Source organism: Entelurus aequoreus, linkage group LG08, assembly GCF_033978785.1.
Source record: "Entelurus aequoreus isolate RoL-2023_Sb linkage group LG08, RoL_Eaeq_v1.1, whole genome shotgun sequence".
Classification (NCBI taxonomy): domain Eukaryota; kingdom Metazoa; phylum Chordata; class Actinopteri; order Syngnathiformes; family Syngnathidae; genus Entelurus; species Entelurus aequoreus.
The window spans coordinates 27,336,165-27,357,856 of NC_084738.1; the positions used below are offsets into that span (position 1 = coordinate 27,336,165).

Here is a 21,692-nt window from a genome sequence, read left to right on the forward strand (position 1 = left end):
GCGAACAACATAAACATATGAGGAGCCTCCTTAAACACGCAAGTAGCGGGGGTGAGCCAAAGAGGATGCCATGTGCATCGCCCGTCAGGCGCAGAGAAGAGCAAACGGCACAACAAAAGATAACGATATGGCAGTATTTTCTCAAATACTGTATATACCGCTTTCTTAAATATACCGGTATTAAGTATAATACCAGAATATCACGCAGCCGTACTTTGGAGCAATGTTCACCAACTTTAGTATTTGGCTTGTTAGCTTCCCATCGCATGCGAGCGATGATGGTCGGGGTTGAGGGAAGAGTTGTTTGATGTTGGATGTGTCCGATGCGTTGCAAAAGTCAGCCTTATTGCATTGTTTCAGCTCGATGATTTTTGGCCACACGCGTTTGCAAGACAAGCGAGCGTCGTGTGCAGTCGTGCTCAGGGGGTGTGGCCGCGATGTCGAGAGCAGCGGGATGAAGAGAGGCAAGGCGAGCGTGTGTGTTTGTTCAGGGTTTAAAATGAGTGCCTGTTGGCAGGTCTGTTGGTCACTCTCTAGGTTGGGGTGTCACTGATGTCATATTAATACTTTTTTCTAATAATTTTGCGATCGAGGGTCCCAAAGCTCGACTGGTCAATCATCAGTGGCCTAGTGGTTAGAGTGTCCGCCCTGAGATCGGTAGGTTGGAGTTCAAATCCCAGCCGAGTCATACCAAAGACTATAAAAATGGGACCCATAACCTCCCTGCTTGGCACTCAGCAACAAAGGGTTGGAGGTGGGGGTTAAATCACCAAAATGATTCCCGGGCGCGGCGCCGCTGCTGCCCACTGCTCCCCAAGGGGATGGGACAAATGCAGAGGACAAATTTCACCACATCTAAGTGTGTGTGTGACAATCATTGGTACTTTAACTTTAATCCTGGACGGGTTGGCGACCCCTGCATAAAACTTTATGAAATTGTATTTACAATTCATAAAGTATGTGAAAATACCGTCTAAACAACCCAAAATGCCACAAAATCAATCGGCCATTTTGACTATTCCACTCCGAATATCTTCGGCAATATCCCTAGATTCTACGTCACTGGTGTAAAGCCTCTGCACTCTGACCATATAATCAGATCAGTTATACTGGAAATACGCAAAAATTGGAAAGAGATGTTCTGTTTATCATTTACAATCCTTATGTAAGACAATAGCACATATGCTTAGCTTTTTTTATGCATTCGAAATCGTAAATAAACAGCTAACAATTGAGTCAACAAATCGAAGGTCCTCTATTTTGCCCTTTATACCCTCTCTAAAAACATCCAAAAACCGGCAACAATACTCGATTTACATGTCGTGACTTGAAAATTAACCAAATATGAGCTGTATTATTATAAGCGCCAACACAGATGGCCTATTTTAGCGACGCATTGATAGCAGTGAGATAATGGTAGTTCACACTACTATTGTTGACAGACTATAAGCCGTTGGCTGCTTGTGCTTCAGCTCAAACTTGGTAAAAGTAAATTCTACATTATAATTCATGCATCGCTCACCTGGTGGTAAACAAATGTGGCCATGGACCAAGAGGCTGGTCGACTTTCACATTCCCCGAGATGGTGAAAAAGACACTAGTTGCTGCAACATTTTTAACCTTTCGTGAGGATTGGGTTTGGTTCTTTACCCAAACTGGAACATATAGGTGTCCCGTCGGTCGGCATCCCAGCAAGAATAGAATTTGTACAATAAATGTTTCTTTTATTATGGGTAGTTTGTATGTTTAGCACCGAGCAATGTTGTTGACGCTATATAGTGTTTCAATAACACTGCCTCCGGTTAGCACTCGGCTTGCAAAACTTATTATTCATCGTCCTTGTGTTCGGGCTCAAAAATATAAGGTTCTGGATTATAATTGTTCCCGAAGTAATCGTTGTTGGCTCTAACAAAGTTTGCTTAATTTGCATTGTTGTTGATGGGGAAGAGTTCTGTGGTTGCTACTTCTTTATACATCAGGGATCATGTGACTGGTTTGCTCTTTAACTCTCAAAATTGCTCCGGAATCTCCATGAGATTTATACTATTTTGATCATATCTTTTTAGTTCCTACTCAGGAAATTGCAGAATCCGAAATGCTCCCAAACATTTGCCTCCAGCGATGACGGGACTGACTGTATTTATTTCTCCTTCGGGCAGGAATATTACTGACATCTAAAGTTAGCTAACTAACACGGCAGTGCGCAGGACCTGAAGACTGCTGGAACAAAATACTACAGAGGCTGTTCCCTGACAAACAGTATGAGTAGCAAATAAGCATGGAGCTGACTTGAAAAACATATTTTTAAATTAAGAATATTGAAAATATTTGATTGGTTTAGAATCGTAATATATAAGAATCGCGATTCGGATGTGAATCAATTTCTTTCAGCACCACTACTTTGGGTGTAACGAATACTGCACTGAACCGAAAGCGCTGTACTGATTACCATCCATCCATTTTCTTCTGCTTATCTGAGGTCAGGTCGCGGGGACAGCAGCCTAAGCAGAGAAGCCCAGACTTTCCTCTCCCCAGCCACTTCGTGAAGCTCCTCCCGGGGGATCCAGAAGCGTTCCCAGGCTAGCCGGGAGACATAGTCTTCCCAATGTGTCCTGGGTCTTCCCCGTGGCCTCCTACCGGTCGGACGTGCCCTTAGCACCTCCCTAGGGAGGCATTCAGGTGGCATACTGACCAGATGCCCGAACCACCTCATCTGGCTCCTCTCGATGTGGAGGAGCAGCTGTTTTACTTTGAGCTCCTCCCGAATGACGGAGCTTATCACCCTATCTCTAAGGTAGAGCCCCGCCACCCGGCGGAAGAAACTAATTTTGGTCGCTTGTACCCTTGATCTTGTCTTTTCGGTCATAACCCAAAGCTCATGACCATAGGTGAGGATGGGAACGTAGATTGACCAGTAAATTGAGAGCTTTGCCTTCCGGCTCAGCTCCTTCTTCACCACAACGGATCGATACCGTCCGCATTACTGAAAACGCTGCACCGATTCGCCTGTTGATCTCACAATCCACTCTTCCCCCACTCGTGAACAAGACTCCGAGGTACTTGAACTCCTCAACCCGGAGATGGCACTCCACCCTTTTCCGGGCGAGAACCATGGACTCAAACTTGGAGGTGCTGATTCTCATCTCGTCCCCCCCAAATTCAAGACTCTCATGGGAAAAAATGCATTCTACTATTTTGCCACCACACAGTGGAATGCACTACCAACAGACCTTAAAATTCGAACTTCCCTACTAAATTTTAAAACTGCCATAAAATCATGGCTCAGCTCAACCTCTACCTGATCTGAACCAAAATTGATCCCAGTAACTCTTCAAAGCATCAAACAGGTTTATATGTGGTTATAGTGTATTTATATTTTCTCATTCTGTTTTGCACACTCTTGGAGTCAACATGTCCATAGTCATGTACATAGTGTCATGTACATAGTGTATACACCCCCACCCCCCTCATTTTTTGTATATATTGTGTTTCAAAACACCTGACATGTATACTGCGTAAATGTACATAATTTATAAATTTTTTAACGTATTTGTTTATATGCATGTTACAGGTTATGTATCTTTTATTATTGAATGTATCAAATGTGATGAATATTTAATGGACCACAATGGAAACAAGCTTTTTTGGCTTTTTGTGCCATCTATTTGCCTTTTTAAAGCATTACATGGATTCAATTCTTTAAGAGGTCAATAAACTTCTCAATCAATCAATCAATCCCAGTTGCTTCACACTAGGCTGCGAACCGATCGAGTGCGAGCTGAAGATCCTGGCCAAATGAAGCCATCAGGACGACATCATCTGCAAAAAGCAGAGACCTAATCCTGCAGCCACCCAACCGTATCCTCTCAACGCCCTGAATGCGCCTAGAAATTTTGTCCATAAAAGTTATGAACAGAATCTGTGACAAAGGGCAGCCTTTGCGGAGTCCAACCCTCACTGGAAACGGACAATGCGGACCAACCTCTGACACTGATCATACAGGGAGCGGAAAGCTGCTGTATACTGTGTACTGATTACGAACTCAGTAAATATTCAAGTGAAGATCGCTGAAATTAATAAGTTAAGTCGAGACTTGTTTAGTTCCCCAGCAAAACAAGTATATACTCCAGTATTTAAAAAATCTTCATCCACGCGAGGGAAGCTATGGTTTCATAACCGAGGTACATGGCGAACCTGTGAAAATGCCGAACCAATGCAGGTACACCTCTACAAACTACCCCAATGTGTTGATCCTGACAAACAGCATTAAATTGCTGCAAAAAAAGAATCAGGCTGTGTTATGCATCCATTTTCTACCGCTTGTCCCTTTCGTGGTCGCGGGGGGTGCTGGAGCTGCACATGGGCAGAAGGCGGGGTACACCCTGGACAAGTCGCCACCTCATCGCAGGGCCAACACAGATAGACAGACAACATTTACACTCACATGAACACACTAGGGCCAATTTAGAGTTGCCAATCAACTTATCAGTCTGTATTATGCAACTGGAAAAGGTGGATATTCTCATTCAAGTTGCGGGTCATTGGGGTCCTTAGGTTTGAAAATTATAGAATTTCGACCGCTTACTCGAGACAATTTACACAGACTACACCCACATTTCAGCAACCAACTGCCTGAATATTTCAATTAGTTTAAATGTACATAGGAAAGTCAGCAGTTTGCAATTTGTGTTTGGATAGTCATTCTACTTGCAGAGTGTCCCATCATTAGGAGTGCATTGTGTTTGTTCATATTCAATGCAGATCAACCATGAAACCAGGAGTATGTTTCAGTGCAGCTGCTCAGCCTGGTTGCCATGTACCAGTTAGGCCAGGCCTGTAGTGCCTGCAGTAGAACACCTATTTACAGTTTCAAACGTGACCTAAATTTGGCAATACCCATCCCCCCCAACCGTTACCAATAACAGTACTAAGACGCTCCAACAGCGGTGAAAAACAAGCATACGTCGAGCTCACCCCTGTCCGGATAATTACAACACTTTCCGCCCGCAGACGCCGTCCACTGGCCGTCGGAGAAGCCAACAACTCTGAATTCCTTCTTCGGGCACACTCCTGTGGCCCTTAAACTAACAGGCCGGGGTCTCCACAAAATCCATGTGTGTTTTTAGCGTAGTCTAATCGTTGAGCTTCCGTGACACGGGCAGTTTCTGCCATTTCATACCGACGTCGGCGGAACCTTCCGACACTTCCTCGGCTGCACAATGAGGACCGGGGGGACGTTCAAGACCAGCTGCGCGTTACCGGCAGCGGCGGCGACGAGCGGAAAGCGGAAGCGACTCGCTTTTTGCAACGTTTTGCTGCGATGCTGCATTCAAGAAAACAAATCTGTTCATATAGAACAGGGGTCACCAACCTTTTTGAAACCAAGGGCTACTTCTTGGGTACTGATTAATGCGAAGGGCTACCAGTTAGATACACACTTAAATAAATTGCCAGAAGTAGCCAATTTGCTCAATTTACCTTTAACTCTGTTATTATTAATAATTAATGATATTTATCTTTGTGGAAACACTGATCATCTTAATGATTTCTCACAATAAATATATATAGAAACAGATAAATATCAATATGCAACACTTTATTTTTATATTTTCTCTAAGTGCACATTTTTCAAATTGAACATCTTCAAATGATCACTTCTAAGACAGTCTTGTGAAATCACAATATCCCATTTTAACTAGCTAGCCACTAACATTTTTTAACAAATCATGAATTACTTTGCACCATGTTTTTACAAATAATAACTCATGTAAAATACAAAAGTAAACTCTCAAATTTTTAAATCATGTCACACTTTGAACTGGACACCAAATCTGTTATCTGTTTCTTTCAGTTAGTGGGAAGCCTGGCATTGCATGCTGTTAACTAGTGTGTTGTACTCTGGTGTGTAACTTGACACTGCAACTCTGAGTGAGTCTTGCAGATGTGCATCAGTGAGGCGTGTTCTGTGTTTGTTCTTGATGAAGTTCATGTCAGAAAAGGCTGATTCACAAAGATAAGATTTTTCCTCATTGTTTGCGGAACCTTCTTAATCTTTTGGACATATTTTCACAGCAATCTGGCCTTAAGCTTAATTATGATAAATGTAAAATGTTAAGGATCGGAAATCTAAAGGGAACGTCCTTTCGAATGGAATGCAAAGTGCCTGTTTTGTGGACAGATGGACCAGTTAACATACTTGGTGTTGTTGTCCCAGAAAATCTGGAAGATCTAGGCTCAGTAAATTATGATAATCAACTAAGAAAGCTGGACAAAATTATGCAATTATGGAAAGGGAAATCCCTAACCTTGTATGGTAAAATGTCTATTGCCAACTCGTTAATTATTCCTCAATTTATTTATTTGTTTTTGTCATTACCAGCTCCATCACAAAACTTTTTTAAGATTTATGAGCGGAGGGTCTTCGATTTTGTCTGGAACGGCAAACCAGAAAAGATTAAAAGAAAGGTTTTGTACAAAGAGTATGAATATGGGGGCCTGAAACTTCTCAACCTTGAAGCTATGTGTCTGTCTTTAAAAGCATCAATTGTTCCAAAGATGTATTTAAATATTGAGTGGTACACAAATGTCCTGTTGGACAAAAAACATGTACTGTATCAAAAGAAATTGTATCCTTTTTTACAAGTGATCCCCTCCCAGAGAGTCTGCTGGGAAACATGGCGGGGTTCATAAAGGAAACAATACACTCATAGTGGTGTTTTCAATTTTATGTGCCAGAAAAAAGAGACGATATTTTGCAGCAGTTAATATGGATGAACTCTAATATTGTAATAGATGGAAAGCCTTTCTTTTGGAAAAATATGTTTGAAAGAGGAATCATTTTTGTCAATGATATTATCAATGGGAATGGTAAAATTATGAAGTATGATGAATTTAGAGCTATGTATGGTGATGCTTGCTCAAGCTTTTCATTTTATCAACTAACTGGAGTAATTGGGAAAAGATGGAAACAAATAATTAATTATGGAACTACTAAATTATTAGTTTGTAAACCTCTAATAAGAAATTCTAGTTGGCAAAAAAGAACTAAAATAATTAGAAAAATATATGATTTTTATTTAATAAAGAAATCTTTGAAGGCTGCCTCATACAACACAAATGGAAAATGGGAGGACTTTTTTGACTGCCCGTTGCCATGGGATGCCATATTCAAACTAATCTATAAAACCACTATCGATGTGCAAAATCGTTATTTTCAAATTAAAATTATTTATAACTTCTTACCCACAGGGAAAATGTTAAAATTATGGAATATGACAGTCAGATGATTGCCGATTTTGTTGTCAGGAGCCTGAATCACCCTGCATTTGTTTTGGTATTGTCATATTGTGTCTTTGTTTTGGGTGGAAGTTGAAAAAATGTGTTTAAGGATTGGTTTGTTTATGAAGCTTAAAGTGGTTTCTGTTATTTTAGGAGAGTTCATTGACAATCATGATTTAGTCAATTTAATTATAGTACTCTGTAAAATGTTTATTTTTAAGGCCAAAAACAGATATTCACTTAGTATTACTTTCTTTAAAACATTTATTCAGTATTTTCTAACTTTAGAAAGTTACATGGTTGAAAACGATAATGATGCCAAAAAACATTAAAAAAAAGATGAGAAGTCCTCAAAGGCTTATTTTGAAAGTATAATTATGTTTATAGATTATATGATATCTGTTGTTGTGTTCCCTAATTTGAGTGACCTGGACATAATCTGGACTGTACATAAATGCTTATTTTGAAAATGTAATTTTGTTTATAAATTATATGCAATCTGTTGTGTTCCCTAATTTTTTTCTGTGTACATGAATGAAGGTGTGTGTTGCTGAGTCCGACTTGGACATTATCTGGACTGGGCCTGGTTTAAAAAACCCTTTAAACAAATCTAATTTCATTGACAACCTGGTCTGTTGAAGATAAGGCCCTTTTTTTAAAAATAAAATAAAATAAGATAAATAAATAAAACACATTTTCTTGGATAAAAAAGAAAGTAAAACAATATAAAAATAATTACATAAAAAATAGTAATTAATGAAAATGTTAGTGGACCAGCAGCCTATACAATCATGTGTGCTTCAGGGACTGTGTCCCTTGCAGATGTGTTGTCTATGTTGTGGGAACCAGAATATTGGTAGCAGAAAGAAATAACCTCTTTTGTGTGAGTGGGTGTGGATGAGTGTGCATGGGGGAGGTTGTTTGGGTTGATGCACTGATTGAAAGTGTATCTTGTGTTTTTTCTATGTAGATTTAATTTAAAAAAATTTTTTTTTTTTTTTTTTTTTTGTAATTTTTTTTTTTTTTTTTTTTTTAGAACAGGCCCGAGGGCGACTCATCTGGTCCTTACGGGCGACCTGGTGCCCGCGGGCACCGCGTTGGTGACCCCTGATATAGAACATACTTGTAGTCGACCGCGGCTTAGAAACAAGGGTGTGGAGATGTCCCCATTCTCTATAGAAGAGATTAAAAAATATATTTTTATGAACGACTGTAACATAGAAATGTTTGTCAACATTATTATGCTCCAGGCAAAAACATTTCTACATAAATGTCGATTTATGAAAGTAAGGCTTACATTTTCTATTTGGCTTAATGCAGGGGTGTCCAAACTTTTTCCACTGAGGGACGCACATTGAAAAATCAAAGCTAGCAGGGGCCATTTTGATATTTTTTATTTTAAAAACCAATACAATATATGTATAAAAAATATACATTTAGGCTTCCACTCAGGCTTGATCCCGGGGACCCCAAAGGGTTTTGGTCCAAAAAATATAAAAAATGTGTCATCATTCAGTATTATTATTTGTGTTATTATTCAAGTTTTTAAATCTCTAGATCAACATTAGGTCTATCTGTCAATATAACATTTTTTAAAGATTTAAATTGTATGCTCTTTTTGTCAAAGAAACCCCTTTTTTTTTATGAAAAAAAACACAAAATATGCAATATTTTCACCCAATAAAATTTTTAAGTGGGATATTTGAGATTATATAATAATAGAAGCCTTAAAAAGTTCAATAACTCATAACACCATTGATTTTAATTCTTTTTTTTTTTTTTGAGCAATGACACTTAAAAACTAATCACACTAAAATTGTAGGGGATCCAAAAGGGTCCTACTCATTAAAGTGTTAAAAAATAAACTATATATATTTTTTTGTTACTGTTTACTTTTAACACAATAATCTCAAGATCAACTTCAGATCTATCTGTCAATTATAAGTTTTATTGTTGTTTATGTTTTTTGTTTGTTCGTTTTAGGCCCTTCTTTAAAAAAAACAGCTCGTTTTTTTACATGGCAAACACAAAATATAAATAAATAAATGATAAATGGGTTATACTTGTATAGCGCTTTTCTACCTTCAAGGTACTCAAAGCGCTTTGGCAGTATTTCCACATTCACCCATTCACACACTGATGGCGGGAGCTGCCATGCAAGGCGCTAACCAGCACCCATCAGGAGCAAGGGTGAAGTGTCTTGCCCAAGGACACAACGGACGTGACTAGGATGGTAGAAGGTGGGGATTGAATCCCAGTAACCAGCAACCCTCCGATTGCTGGCACAGCCACTCTACCAACTTCGCCACGCCGTCCCCAAAAATATGCAACATTTTCCCCAAAAAATATCTCAAAATATTTAATGTGATGTAATTGGAGCCTTGAATAGGTCAATAATTCATAATGACATTGATTTTGATTCATTATTATTTTTTAAAGAAAGAAACAGCCTACATGGCAGCTTTGTGTGATTAGAGTAAACATTGCTACATTTTCTTGTTACATTTCACCTGTTTGCTCTTTAAATACCACTTTAATGTTTTTTATTTTTTTCAATCGTATTTATAAATGTGCCGTGGGGCCGTTAAAAATGACCTCCTGGCCGCAAATGGCCCCCGGGCCGCAATTTGGACACCCCTGGCTTAATGGTTTACAATTATCAATCAAATCTTGGGGAATGATCAAGAGTACAAAAGCCCTTAAATTTATATGTTTGTTAAAAACATTTAAAGTGATCTATTTAGCCCTTTTTGTCTTTTTGGATTTATTAATTTTTTTCAAATGTGTTATTATTATTATTTATTAATATTCATTACTCTATCTGTATTTGCATTTGTTTTCTTTTTTTGACATGTTTCGCTGATGTCGTGATTTGCTCAACTTGATGTGTAGATTGTTGGTTATGTTGAAAGTGCCTTGACTTTTGTGTGCATTATAAATGTATGTTTGTTGTTCAATAAAAAAACAAACAAACTTGTAGTCGACCAGTGGTTCTCAACCTTTTTCCAGTGAAGTACATTCTAACCAGAGAAAATGACTTTTTTGATTGGGAAAATGAAATATGTCCCAAAACAGTGCACATGAGCCATATGTTCTTGTTTGAAACATTTGAAAATAAAAATACAGTAGATATACAATTGAAAATTGTATTGAAAACAATCAAAAACAACTGTGACAATTGAAGGATGCATGTATTTCAATAAAAGGTGTTAGTCTGTGGAACAAACTTGACAGTGGAACAAAACAATGCACTAAATCGTTTTCTGTATTAAAAAACTATGATGATGAAAACACTTTGTGTAAACTTTTGAGGGGTAAATAGAAATGAGGAATTAATGGTCTTCTGAGTTGAATAACTAATGTTGCATTTGGGAGAATGGGGTGCAGAAACAGCATTATAAAGTTATACTTATTAGACAAGTAATCAAATTACATATAAAGTTCCGTGGATATGAAATAATTATCAACTTAGAATGGCCTATGTTTAGATTCTAATAGAGATGTGTGTTCTTAGATGCAAATACAAATTGATTTATTAATAAAAAACATGTTTTACATTGTGTTGCTGTATTTATGTAAACCTACCATAAAATTTAGAAGGCCTTCAGTTCATATTTTTATAAGCCGGTAAAATTACAAATTCAGCAGGGGAACAAATACTCATTTTTACCTCTATACTGTATTTTTGATTATGCACTGGTGTGCCTTAGTGTACCCCCATTAAATGTGTGCTTCAATATCAATCCATCCATCCATTCATGTTCTACCTCTTGTCCCTTATTAAAAAATTACACTATATTTCCATCTCTCCATTTTCTATAGCACTCAGAGTCACAGGTGAGCTGGAACTTATTCAAGTTGTTATCTGGCAAAAGGCTGGGGGTCCAGTCAGTCACATATAGACAAAACAACCTTACACACTCATCTCCACACCTACCGACAATTGAGAGTCACACGCAAACGCCAACTATTCAAACAAACAGTTGCAAAATGTTCCTATTTATATGCAACTTACTTTTTCAGCAAATATAGGTAAACTATAACATATTTTATATATATATATATATATATATATATATATATATATATATATATATATATATATATATATATATATATATATATATATATATACAATATATATATATATATATATATATATATATATATATATATATATATATATATATATATGTATATATATATTTTTTTTATATATATTTTTTTATATATATATATATATATATATATATATATATATATATATATATACAATATATATATATATATATATATATATATATATATATATATATATATATATATATATATATATATATTGTATATATATATGTGTGTATATATATATATATATATATATATATATATATATATATATATATATATATATATATATATATATATATATATATATATATATATATATATATATATATATAGGGGCGGCGTGGCGAAGTTGGTAGAGTGGCCGTGCCAGCAATCGGAGGGTTGCTGGTTACTGGGGTTCAATCCCCACCTTCTACCATCCTAGTTACGTCCGTTGTGTCCTTGGGCAAGACACTTCACCCTTGCTCCTGATGGCTGCTGGTTAGCGCCTTGCATGGCAGCTCCCGCCATCAGTGTGTGAATGGGTGAATGTGGAAATACTGTCAAAGCGCTTTGAGTACCTTGAAGGTAGAAAAGCACTATACAAGTATAACCCATTTATCATTTATCATTTATATATATATATATACATCCATCCATCCATTTTCTACCGCTTATTCCCTTCGGGGTCACGGGGGGCGCTGGAGCCTATCTCAGCTACAATCGGGCGGAAGGCGGGGTACACCCTGGACAAGTCGCCACCTCATCGCAGGGCCAACACAGATAGACAGACAACATTCACACTCACAATCACACACAGTACAGGCCAAAAGTTTGGACACACCGTCTCCTCATTCAATGCATTTTCTTTATTTACATTACTACTTACATTGTATATTGTCACTAAATGCATCAAAACTATGACTGTGAAGTTATGTATTTAACAAAAAGGGTGAAATAACTGAAAAAATAATAATTATATTCTAGGTTCTTCAAAATAGCCACCTTTTACTCTGATTACTGCTTTGCACACTCTTGGCATTCTCTCGATGAGCTTCAAGAGATAGTCACCTGAAATGGTTTTCACTTCCCAGGTGTGCTTGAAGCTCATCGAGAGAATACCAAGAGGGTGGCTATTTTGAAGAAACTACAATATAACATGTTTTCAGTTATTGCACCACTTTTTGTAAAGTACATAACTCCACATGTGTTCATTCATAGTTGTGATGCCTTCGGTGACAATCTGCAATGTAAATAGTCATGAAAATAAAGAAAACCCATTGAATGAGAACGTGTGTCCAAATGTTTGGCCTGTACTGTACATGCATATGTACAGTATATATAAACATACACATGCATATATACAGTATATATATTTTTATATATACTGTACATATACATGCATATATACAGTATATATACACATTCATATGTATAAATATATACAGTATATATATACATATGTACAGTATATAATATACATGTATACAGTATATATACACATATACAGTATATATACACATATATATACACATAAATACAGATATACACATATATATGCATATATATATATATATGTGTGTATATATTCACATATGTACATATATATACACATATGTATACACATATACATATACATATATACACACACATATATACATATATACACTTATGTATACACACACATATATGTGTGTATATATGTATATATGTGTATATATGTATATGTGTGTGTGTATATATATATATATACACACATATACATATATACACCACATATATATATATATATATACATATATATATATATATTTTTTTTTTTTTATTTTTTTTATTTTTTTTTTTTTTTTTTTTATAATGTCCTGCCCAGCTTCTCGGGCAAATCATATAGCAGATGTAGATGCCCATATCGGCTGTTCAGATTTACTTTACAAAAGAGAAGTGTAGGATACTTCTCTTGTTGCCTTACTTGTATTTTGACTTTATTAAATGTATTTATATTATCATTTGGTGCAGCCGGGCCGGAGCAGGAGGGGATAGAAAGAGAGAAAAAGGAAGACAGAGGGGGGAATTGTGGGGACAAGAGGGGGATTAGACAGAGAGACAAAAACAACAACAGCAAACACAACAACAACAACAACAACAACAACAACAACAGAGCAACATCAGCAAATACGACATGTACCAATATGATGGTAAAAGTAATAGCAAATAAGCAGTTAGCGAAAATTTAAATAAAAAAAATACAGAAATGACAATGAGCATTATTACACTAAAAATGGAGCAATATGAATACCAATAGAAATAGTGCTATTGATAATAAACAATACCAGTACTTTACCTTTATTATCAACAATACAATTGTTCAAATGCAACAATACATATACGTAATGATAACTTGAGATACGAAAGAATGCAGAAAAATGGAGGGGAAGAAAGAGAAGCAACCTTAACCTTGTAGATTGTTATAGTAACAATAGGTTAAGCTTTGTCAGTGTGCCATGTGTTATACCCAGTTTACCCTAGGGCAACAACGTTAATATATGTTTGATGAAACGTGATTATGTGCATGAGTGTATGTGTGCATATGTACTTGTATATGTACAGTATGTGTATGTGTGCTTGTACAGTGAATGTATATGTACAGTATGTGTATATGTGTGTACAGCGAATGTATATGTACAGTATGTGTATACAGTTTGTGTGTTTGAACAGTGAATGTATATGTACAGTATGTGTAAATGTGTGTTTGTACAGTGAATGTATATGTACAGTATATGTATGTGTGTGTTTGTACAGTGAATGTATGTGTAGTATGTGTATGTGTGTGTTTGTACAGTGAATGTATATGTACAGTATGTGTATATGTATGTTTTTACAGTGAATGTATATGTACAGTATGTGTATACAGTATGTTTGTATAATGAATGTGCGTGTGGATGTACGAACTTTGAGTGTGTAAATATGCACTGTATTTATTTGTATATGTATGTGGGAGCGTAGGTACCTATGTATGTCTGTATGTATGTATGTATGTGAGTATATGTGAATTTGCATGTACAATACATTTGACTCCCAGTGTGTGCGGGAGCCAGAGTACGGCCCCAGCCTCCCCGAGAACCCATCCCACAAACAGTAGGTGTGGTGCCCAGGGAACCAGGGGCCACCGCCCCCACGCAGCCAAGCCGGACAGCGACAGGAACCCCAGAGCCTGGCCCACCATGCCGCCCACAAGGGCCAGCAGCAGGCCGCAGACAGACGCACCCGGCAGAGGACAAGGCACGAGAAAAACAGGGGGAAGCCAGACCCCAAGCCAGCGAGAGACTACACCCCACACGGACAGAAAGGCGGGACGCCCCGACCGAGGGGCCCGGAGACCCCCCGCAACCGGACGGGAAGACCGCCCCCGCCCCACCGGCAACAGGGCCCCCACCCCCGGAGAGCGCGGCGAGGCCAGCCCACGGCCACCCCACCCAAGCCGGCCGCCACAGGACCACCCAGCACGGGGCCACAGGAACCACCCACCCCACCCGCAGGGACCCCAACGATGGAGATGGAACAACCAGCAACCGCCCCGCCGAGTCCCCCCCCCGAGGTAGGGGAATAAATAAATAAAATAAATAAATACATAATAATAATAATAATAATAATATTAATAAAATATATTTAAAAAAAAAAAAAGGGGAAAAAATAAATAAATAAATAATTAAATCTATTTATAAAAATAAATAAATAAATATGTATATATATATATATATATATATATATATATATATATATATATATATATATATATATATATATAATATATATATATATACATATATATATATATATACATATATATATATATATATATATATATATATATATATATATATATATATATATATATATATATATATATACATATATATATATATATATATATATATATATATATATATATATATATATATATATATATATATATATATATATATATATATATATATATATATATATATATATATATATATATATATATATATATATATATATATATATATACATATTGAGTGAAAGTGAGCTAATTGCCAGACAGAGTTTAAATATCTCTTGGACAGGCTCATGAGCACACTGCTGCCTCCATTGGATTGCTCCCGTACTTGCCCCATCTGCCATTAGCTTGTCCAACAAATCCAATTATGTACTTATGTCTCCAGTCTAAAAATAGTAGAAAATAACGGAAAACAGAAAATCAACACGTCATTGCTTGTGAGTGCGGGCGGAAATTGTATCGTTGGTCTCTGCAGAGACAATTGATCTGTCATGAGGAAACAATGATGAAGGTGATGCTGGGTTACAAGCTGCCATGACAGACAGAGCTCCAGCAACGAGGGAGTGGTGGGTGAGATGGCAGCGGGGGACGCATAAGAGGAAGGATTAGTTTCACAAGACGGATGTCGGAAGGAAATTAAAGGAAATTTCCTCACTTAACGGACGAAATAAGGTAAGCTATTATTCATAGATAAAAATAGTTATTAAGAGCGGTAAAAAAAATATGTCATCAAACCACTACTATTGCAGTACAAATCAAAGATGCTACCATTTATGTGTTTATATACTGTTACTGCTTTATGTGATGAACAAAAAATAGCCAGAAGGCAAAAGTGCTTTTTAAAACTTTTAACTAATAGGAAAACACTTACGGTATATTCAACTTTATAACATTTTTAGACAGTCAATCCATAGAGAACGACAACTATATTAACATAACATATATACTTTTTTATATTTTGCTCCCTAAAGTCATTAACTTTTGATGTTCAGTAAAAGGGATAGTAAATGTTGCCGTAATATGACAGTCTATTCCGTGTTCCGTAAGGATGGGGACTTTTGTGACCCTGGCAGAGGTGCTAGAGTCCAGAGGTTCACCACTAGATGAGGATGAGATCTGGACTCTGCTGCTTGTCACTTCTGAGGCCTTACAGGATGTTTCCAAGAAAGGTAGTTATCTTCTCACTAACTCCTGATAACTTGCTGTTCCATGTTGTCTTTGTTAGTGCATGTTCTGCTGTGTGGTAGGTTCTGGCACCATATGCAGTATTCTAAGCCCAGGCTCGGTGCTACTGTCCTCTAATGGGAGCCTTGCCTTTAAGAGCTGTGGACGATATGATGATGTGGCCTCCTTTGTGGCTCCTGAAGTCCTTCAGGGGCATACCTCCTCAACAAGGAACACAGCTGAAAAGGTTGTATAGTCAGTTAAGTCAGTTTGAGCGTAATTTCCAGTCCAACCCCAAGGTAGCTAGAGTAGCACAGACCAAATGTGGGATAGGAATTTTCTTGCTTTCAAACTTGGGGAAATAAGGTGTCTTTTTCTTCAGTAATGCTTTCTTCTCCTTCTGTTCCCCCAGGCACTCGTATACTCACTTGGCATGACTTTTTATTGGTGCGTGTATTATCATCTACCTCAAAACCAGGTACGGTACTTTGCTTTTTCTCGTAAAAAGTTAAAGTCCCGATGATTGTCACACACACACTGGGTGTGGTGAAATGTGTCCTCTGCATTTGACCCATCCCCGTGTTCACCCCCTGGGAAGTGAGGGGAGCAGTGAGCAGCAGCGTGCGCCACGCTGGGGAATCTTTTGGTAATTCAACCCCCAATTCCAACCCTTGATGCTGAGTGCCAAGCAGGGAGGCGATGGGTCCCATTTTTTGTAGTCTTTGGTATGACTCCGCCGGGGTTTGAACTCACGACCTCCCAGTCTCAGGGCAGACACTCTAACCACAAGGCCACATTTCCAGACAGCTACAGTGAGGGCCAGGGTGACCAGACTTAAAAAAAAAACGAGCTATGGGCTACAAATGGCCCCTGAATCTCTCTTTGGACACCAATTCTCCGTACAACAGGAAAGCTTTCATGTTTTTTAGAATTTGCTGCAAAAATGTTAAAGTCTCTCCCAAGTTTTAAACTGAAGCTTAACCCTCTGTGGCTTGGGGTCATTCTGCCGGATTTGGTTCATAGACTTAGATTGGTTGGATCTAGCGTATAGGCTGGTGCCATAGATAAATAGTTAGGGGCAGGCTTTGGGACCAGCATCTAGACTACATCTGACCAATATAAGTCTATTAGCATGAACTGATAAGACCTGCTTTGATGATAGGTGAAACGTCTTCTAAGACAAACTGAGCAGTCCTGTTGCGATCGATTGAATACCCTGAGAATACATTGGCCTGAATGAATAAGAACATCCATAGACATGGTATCCAAACGTATTGAGGTAAATATTCCTTTTTCCCACAGCCGGTCCATCTCAGTGCGGAGTTAGAGGGTTTACTCTTGAGCATGTGTGAGGACACAGTGGTCAGACGGATGGACCTGCTGACGGTGCTAGAGACCTGCGCACACCACCACAAGACCTTCCTGCTGCCTCCAGCTGAGCGGCTTGTCAGACAGCTGGTAGAAGACATCTACAGAAACTCGGTTAGTGGGCATGGAGCTTTGATTTCTACCGATGTTCACTTAAGAAATTCCTTCCGGCAGGTTGATGCTAATGTTACGACAGACAATGGATCCTTGCTGACTGATCGCAGTCAGATGGTTAGAGACAAGCTACACAGTAAGAAAATAAATGTTAATTAGGAACACTAAAAATATGTGACAAAGATACCTTTCCCGATATTCAAATCTGAAATATATTTCAGGGCAGTCTTTTTCTAACTCACCAGGGGTAATGAAAAACAAGATCTCCAGAACTTTTTCAGGAGCATCTTATCCACCTGAGCCCACAAGGTATCATCTCATTTCTGATTCTTCAAACACAATCATTATGTTTGCTTAGTGGATCTTATGAGTGACAGATTTATTTTCACACCAGTGGAAGAATGATGAACTCAATCCCCCCAATGATTACCTCGGGGCGTCGGCACACGGAGAGTATCGGGAGCTGGCAGCAGTTGAATAGGACTGCCTGTAGTCCATACATGGATGGTGGTCGACATTCTAACTCCAGATTTCTCTCACAGTTTGAATCCTCCATGAGTTTGAGTGAGAGAAAAAATAAGGTAAGGAAACTTGACAGATGAGTAGAAGGATAATATATTTATGTACACTATACTGTATATATTCTGTCCTAGGAGATAGGTCCAGAGTTCCTAAGAATGTCAGATGAACCGGTAGTTGTCTTGGAGCTCCCGGGATCCATTGTGGTGAGTGCTCGATGGAATTAATCATTGTCAAAAGACTCCTTGGGGTCACCTTTTGATCGATTGTTTTTGGTGAACGTGACATTTGCATACAGCTCTATAAAAGTGGATACGAACTAAGCCAAAGCATCCACTTGCAGGGGTTCATAGATCACTATTTACGTACCTGTAGTCGCATTGATGCCTCTATTGTACTGTATTTTGTGACAAACAGGGCAAGTCACTTCCATGTTGTTGTCCATTGTGTGTTGTAGTCAAAAAAAGGTAAATCTCCCATCACACAAAGAGAGCTGACTGTTGTGATGCCCAATGGTCAAAACATAGTCATCAAATGTGATGTGAAATCCAGAGGAGGGGATGTGTTTGACATGATTGCTGCTCACGCCAACCTGGTGGAACACTTCTACTTCGGACTCGCTTACATCGATGGTATTATGCAGTTGGATAGGAAGATAATACAATTCAGTTGACTGTAGGTATCGACATGAATCTTTTCTTCTCTGGTCAGATAACGAGTTTTTCTTTGTGGACAACGACTGCAAGATCTCCAAAGTTGCTCCAGATAGCTGGAAGAAAGTGCCTACAACCACATTTGTCCTTTTCTTCAGGGTCAAATTCTTTGTAAATGACATTTCTATAATTTTGTAAGTATTTCACTCCTTTGTCACCACAAAACCACAAGCATTCATTACAAATGAACACATAAATGATCAAGATTATCTTTCCACCAGGCACAAACAGACCCACCACCAGTACTACCTCCAACTCAGAAAAGACCTCTTGGAGGACAGATTGTCCTGCCACGAGGAGACTGCACTATACCTCGGAGCATTGGCCTTGCAGACAGAGTATGGGGACTGCATGCCTGAGGTTTGAAGAAACTCAAACCTAAATGTGAAGTTCTGAAAATGAAAGATTGGTGTAACAGTGTTGTTCCTAGGTGTATGGTAGAAACTACTGTCGCCCTGATCAATATGTCCCCAAAAGTGTGATGGAAAAACGTGCCTTGCCTTATATCCTTGGAGAGCTGCAACGACTTCATACCAACAACGGCCAAATGCTCACAGATGAATCAGAACTTGAGTTCCTCAAGGTAAAATATTTCAAATACTTTGCCACACAGATTGATTTCACTCGACCGCAGACTTATGTAGTCTTTTATTCATGCAGGTTTGTCTGCAGTTGCCTGAATATGGTGTCTTGTTTCACCGTGTGACACGCGAAAAAAAGCCTGTAGAAGGAGAAATTATACTTGGAGTTTGTGCCAAAGGAGTTGTTGTCTATGAAGTGAAAAATGGCTGCCGTTGCACGAGTCAGACTTTCTACTGGAGGGAGACAGCCACTATTTCCTCCAATGTGAGTGGAGTGATTCACTTAAACCTAGACTTAAACCTGTTTTTCCCATAAAACAACGTTCTTTGAAATTTGTCCAGAGACGGAAATTTGTCATAGAGTGTCGGGCTAGTAAGAAGAAGAACACCTTCATCACAGAGACGTCGAAGGTAGCCAAATACCTGTGTAACCTCTGTTCATCCCAGCACAAGTTCAACAATGAAATGAATTCTCGTCAGCTCAGCCACAGCATGGCCTCAGGTACGGTATTGCGCTTTCAATGAGAGGATTTCATGGTTTCCCGAAGCCTTCAGTTTCCCTTTTTCATGTCAAAATCTACAGTTTTAGTTTGTGTATGTTTCTAGATGAGAACATCCCTCATTACGCAACAACTTGCCGGACACAAAGCAGTCGGATCAAGTCCATCATAGGTTCTGAGACACCACAAGACGACAGTGGTCTGACCACTCCTCAAAATGAATCCTTGACAAGGCTTTGTGAGGACGTCGCTGCAAGGATCGAAGCCCGCTTTAAACAGCAGCGCCAGAGCCTTTATGAACAAAAGTATGTTGCTATCGCTTCTTATTCCAAACCCCAAAGAAAAACATTTCTAACCTCTCGTCCAGTTAATGTCAGGTAACCATGGACTTTATAATGACTGTAATTATAATTTAAACGTCTACTTTCAGCACCTGCTCCAGTAGTCAGCGCAGCAGCACTGGCATGCGTTCCCCGGCCTGTTCTCAGAGAAGTGGATCCGAAGCCCCCTTTAACTGCCCAGCAGCCAGAGGTACACAACCAACCATTTGACTCTCCTTCCCGTCAGATATAGTCATAGTCACAGTCACAGTTTAGTTTATGACAATAAGGTACGTAATAGGACCGGCCTTTCGGGGCCGTTAGTGGTGGTGGATTTTCATTATGTGCGGCGGCTGTTTCGTTTGTCAATGGTCGGGTCGATCGTCTTTGGCTTTGAGGCTGCGTCATGTGCATTTTGTTGTGTGTTTTCCATGATGAGGGTGAGTGCATAACATGCTAAATGGATGACTAAATATTTGTGTGAGTGTGTTTGATTTAATATGAACAATTTAATTGGTCCGCCTTGACTTGTTTGGCAATTTCATCGGTCGGATCAAATTTGATTGCATACAAAGGTTGTGAACCGGGGAAAATTCATAAACTAGTCGCAGCATTGTAAAAAGAGAAAGATTCAAGGCATGAGAAAGAAGTAGCATCTTATTGTCCAGAAATCATGGTAGTACGAATTCCTACTCTCACCTATGGTCATGAAGAGTGGGTCATGACCGAAAGAATAAGATCGCGGATACAAGCGGCCGAAATGAGTTTCCTCAGAAGGGTGGCTGGCATCTACCTTAGAGATAGGGTGAGAAGTTCAGTCACCCGAGAGAGACTCGGAGTAGAGCCGCTGCTCCTTCACTTGGAAAGGAATACACGGTGCATTAATTTAAAAAACACATCAGGATGTTCGCTTTTTTTAACAACATTGCTGATTATTGCTCTCTGCAGACTTTATGAGAGACAACAAACATAATAAACATCACTTACTGTACAATGCCTGCTGTCATTAGGATGCAGACTGATGGGATGTTCATATATGACTCATAATCCTAGAGAAAGAAAAGGGAGGTGGGGCCAAGCGTCTTTTTGTGTCGTACTCGCCATTTCCGAGTCTAATTTGGCTGTCAAAGTGTATGTACCAACTTGTCGGACTACGTCCTCAGCCTTCTTCTGTCCAGGTGAGATGCATGATTTATGATCTACAATAA

The 21,692-nt window shown here is 38.5% G+C and overlaps 2 protein-coding genes across 10 annotated transcripts in view; one reads left to right on the forward strand and one right to left on the reverse strand.

Annotated features, from left to right (window-relative positions):
- Window positions 1–5,272, reverse strand: part of mapk8b (mitogen-activated protein kinase 8b) — a 43,477-nt gene extending 38,205 nt beyond the window's left edge. Inside the window, exon 1 of one of the 4 annotated variants that reach the window (XM_062056129.1) lies at window positions 4,975–5,272. The gene's annotated coding sequence lies outside the window, so the exon portion shown is untranslated. The remainder of the gene's footprint in view (window positions 1–4,974) is intronic. The other 3 variants (XM_062056126.1, XM_062056131.1, XM_062056130.1) reach the window with 3 other exon arrangements.
- Window positions 5,273–15,608: 10,336 nt separating this feature from the next.
- The window catches only part of frmpd2 (FERM and PDZ domain containing 2), a 30,972-nt gene continuing 24,888 nt past the window's right edge, over window positions 15,609–21,692 (forward strand). For 3 of the 6 annotated variants that reach the window (XM_062056133.1, XM_062056132.1, XM_062056135.1), the window contains exons 1-17: window positions 15,612–15,877; window positions 16,253–16,374; window positions 16,453–16,616; window positions 16,782–16,847; window positions 17,672–17,851; window positions 17,912–17,987; window positions 18,073–18,160; window positions 18,246–18,432; window positions 18,505–18,576; window positions 18,828–19,002; window positions 19,082–19,217; window positions 19,305–19,443; window positions 19,514–19,666; window positions 19,744–19,929; window positions 20,007–20,166; window positions 20,271–20,469; window positions 20,595–20,695. In XM_062056133.1, coding sequence (XP_061912117.1) covers window positions 16,254–16,374; window positions 16,453–16,616; window positions 16,782–16,847; window positions 17,672–17,851; window positions 17,912–17,987; window positions 18,073–18,160; window positions 18,246–18,432; window positions 18,505–18,576; window positions 18,828–19,002; window positions 19,082–19,217; window positions 19,305–19,443; window positions 19,514–19,666; window positions 19,744–19,929; window positions 20,007–20,166; window positions 20,271–20,469; window positions 20,595–20,695 — 2,203 coding nt within the window. In that variant the 5' untranslated portion in view covers window positions 15,612–15,877; window position 16,253. Of the gene's footprint in view, window positions 15,878–16,252; window positions 16,375–16,452; window positions 16,617–16,781; window positions 16,848–17,671; window positions 17,852–17,911; window positions 17,988–18,072; window positions 18,161–18,245; window positions 18,433–18,504; window positions 18,577–18,827; window positions 19,003–19,081; window positions 19,218–19,304; window positions 19,444–19,513; window positions 19,667–19,743; window positions 19,930–20,006; window positions 20,167–20,270; window positions 20,470–20,594; window positions 20,696–21,692 lie in introns of all 6 variants that reach the window. The other 3 variants (XM_062056137.1, XM_062056136.1, XM_062056134.1) reach the window with 2 other exon arrangements.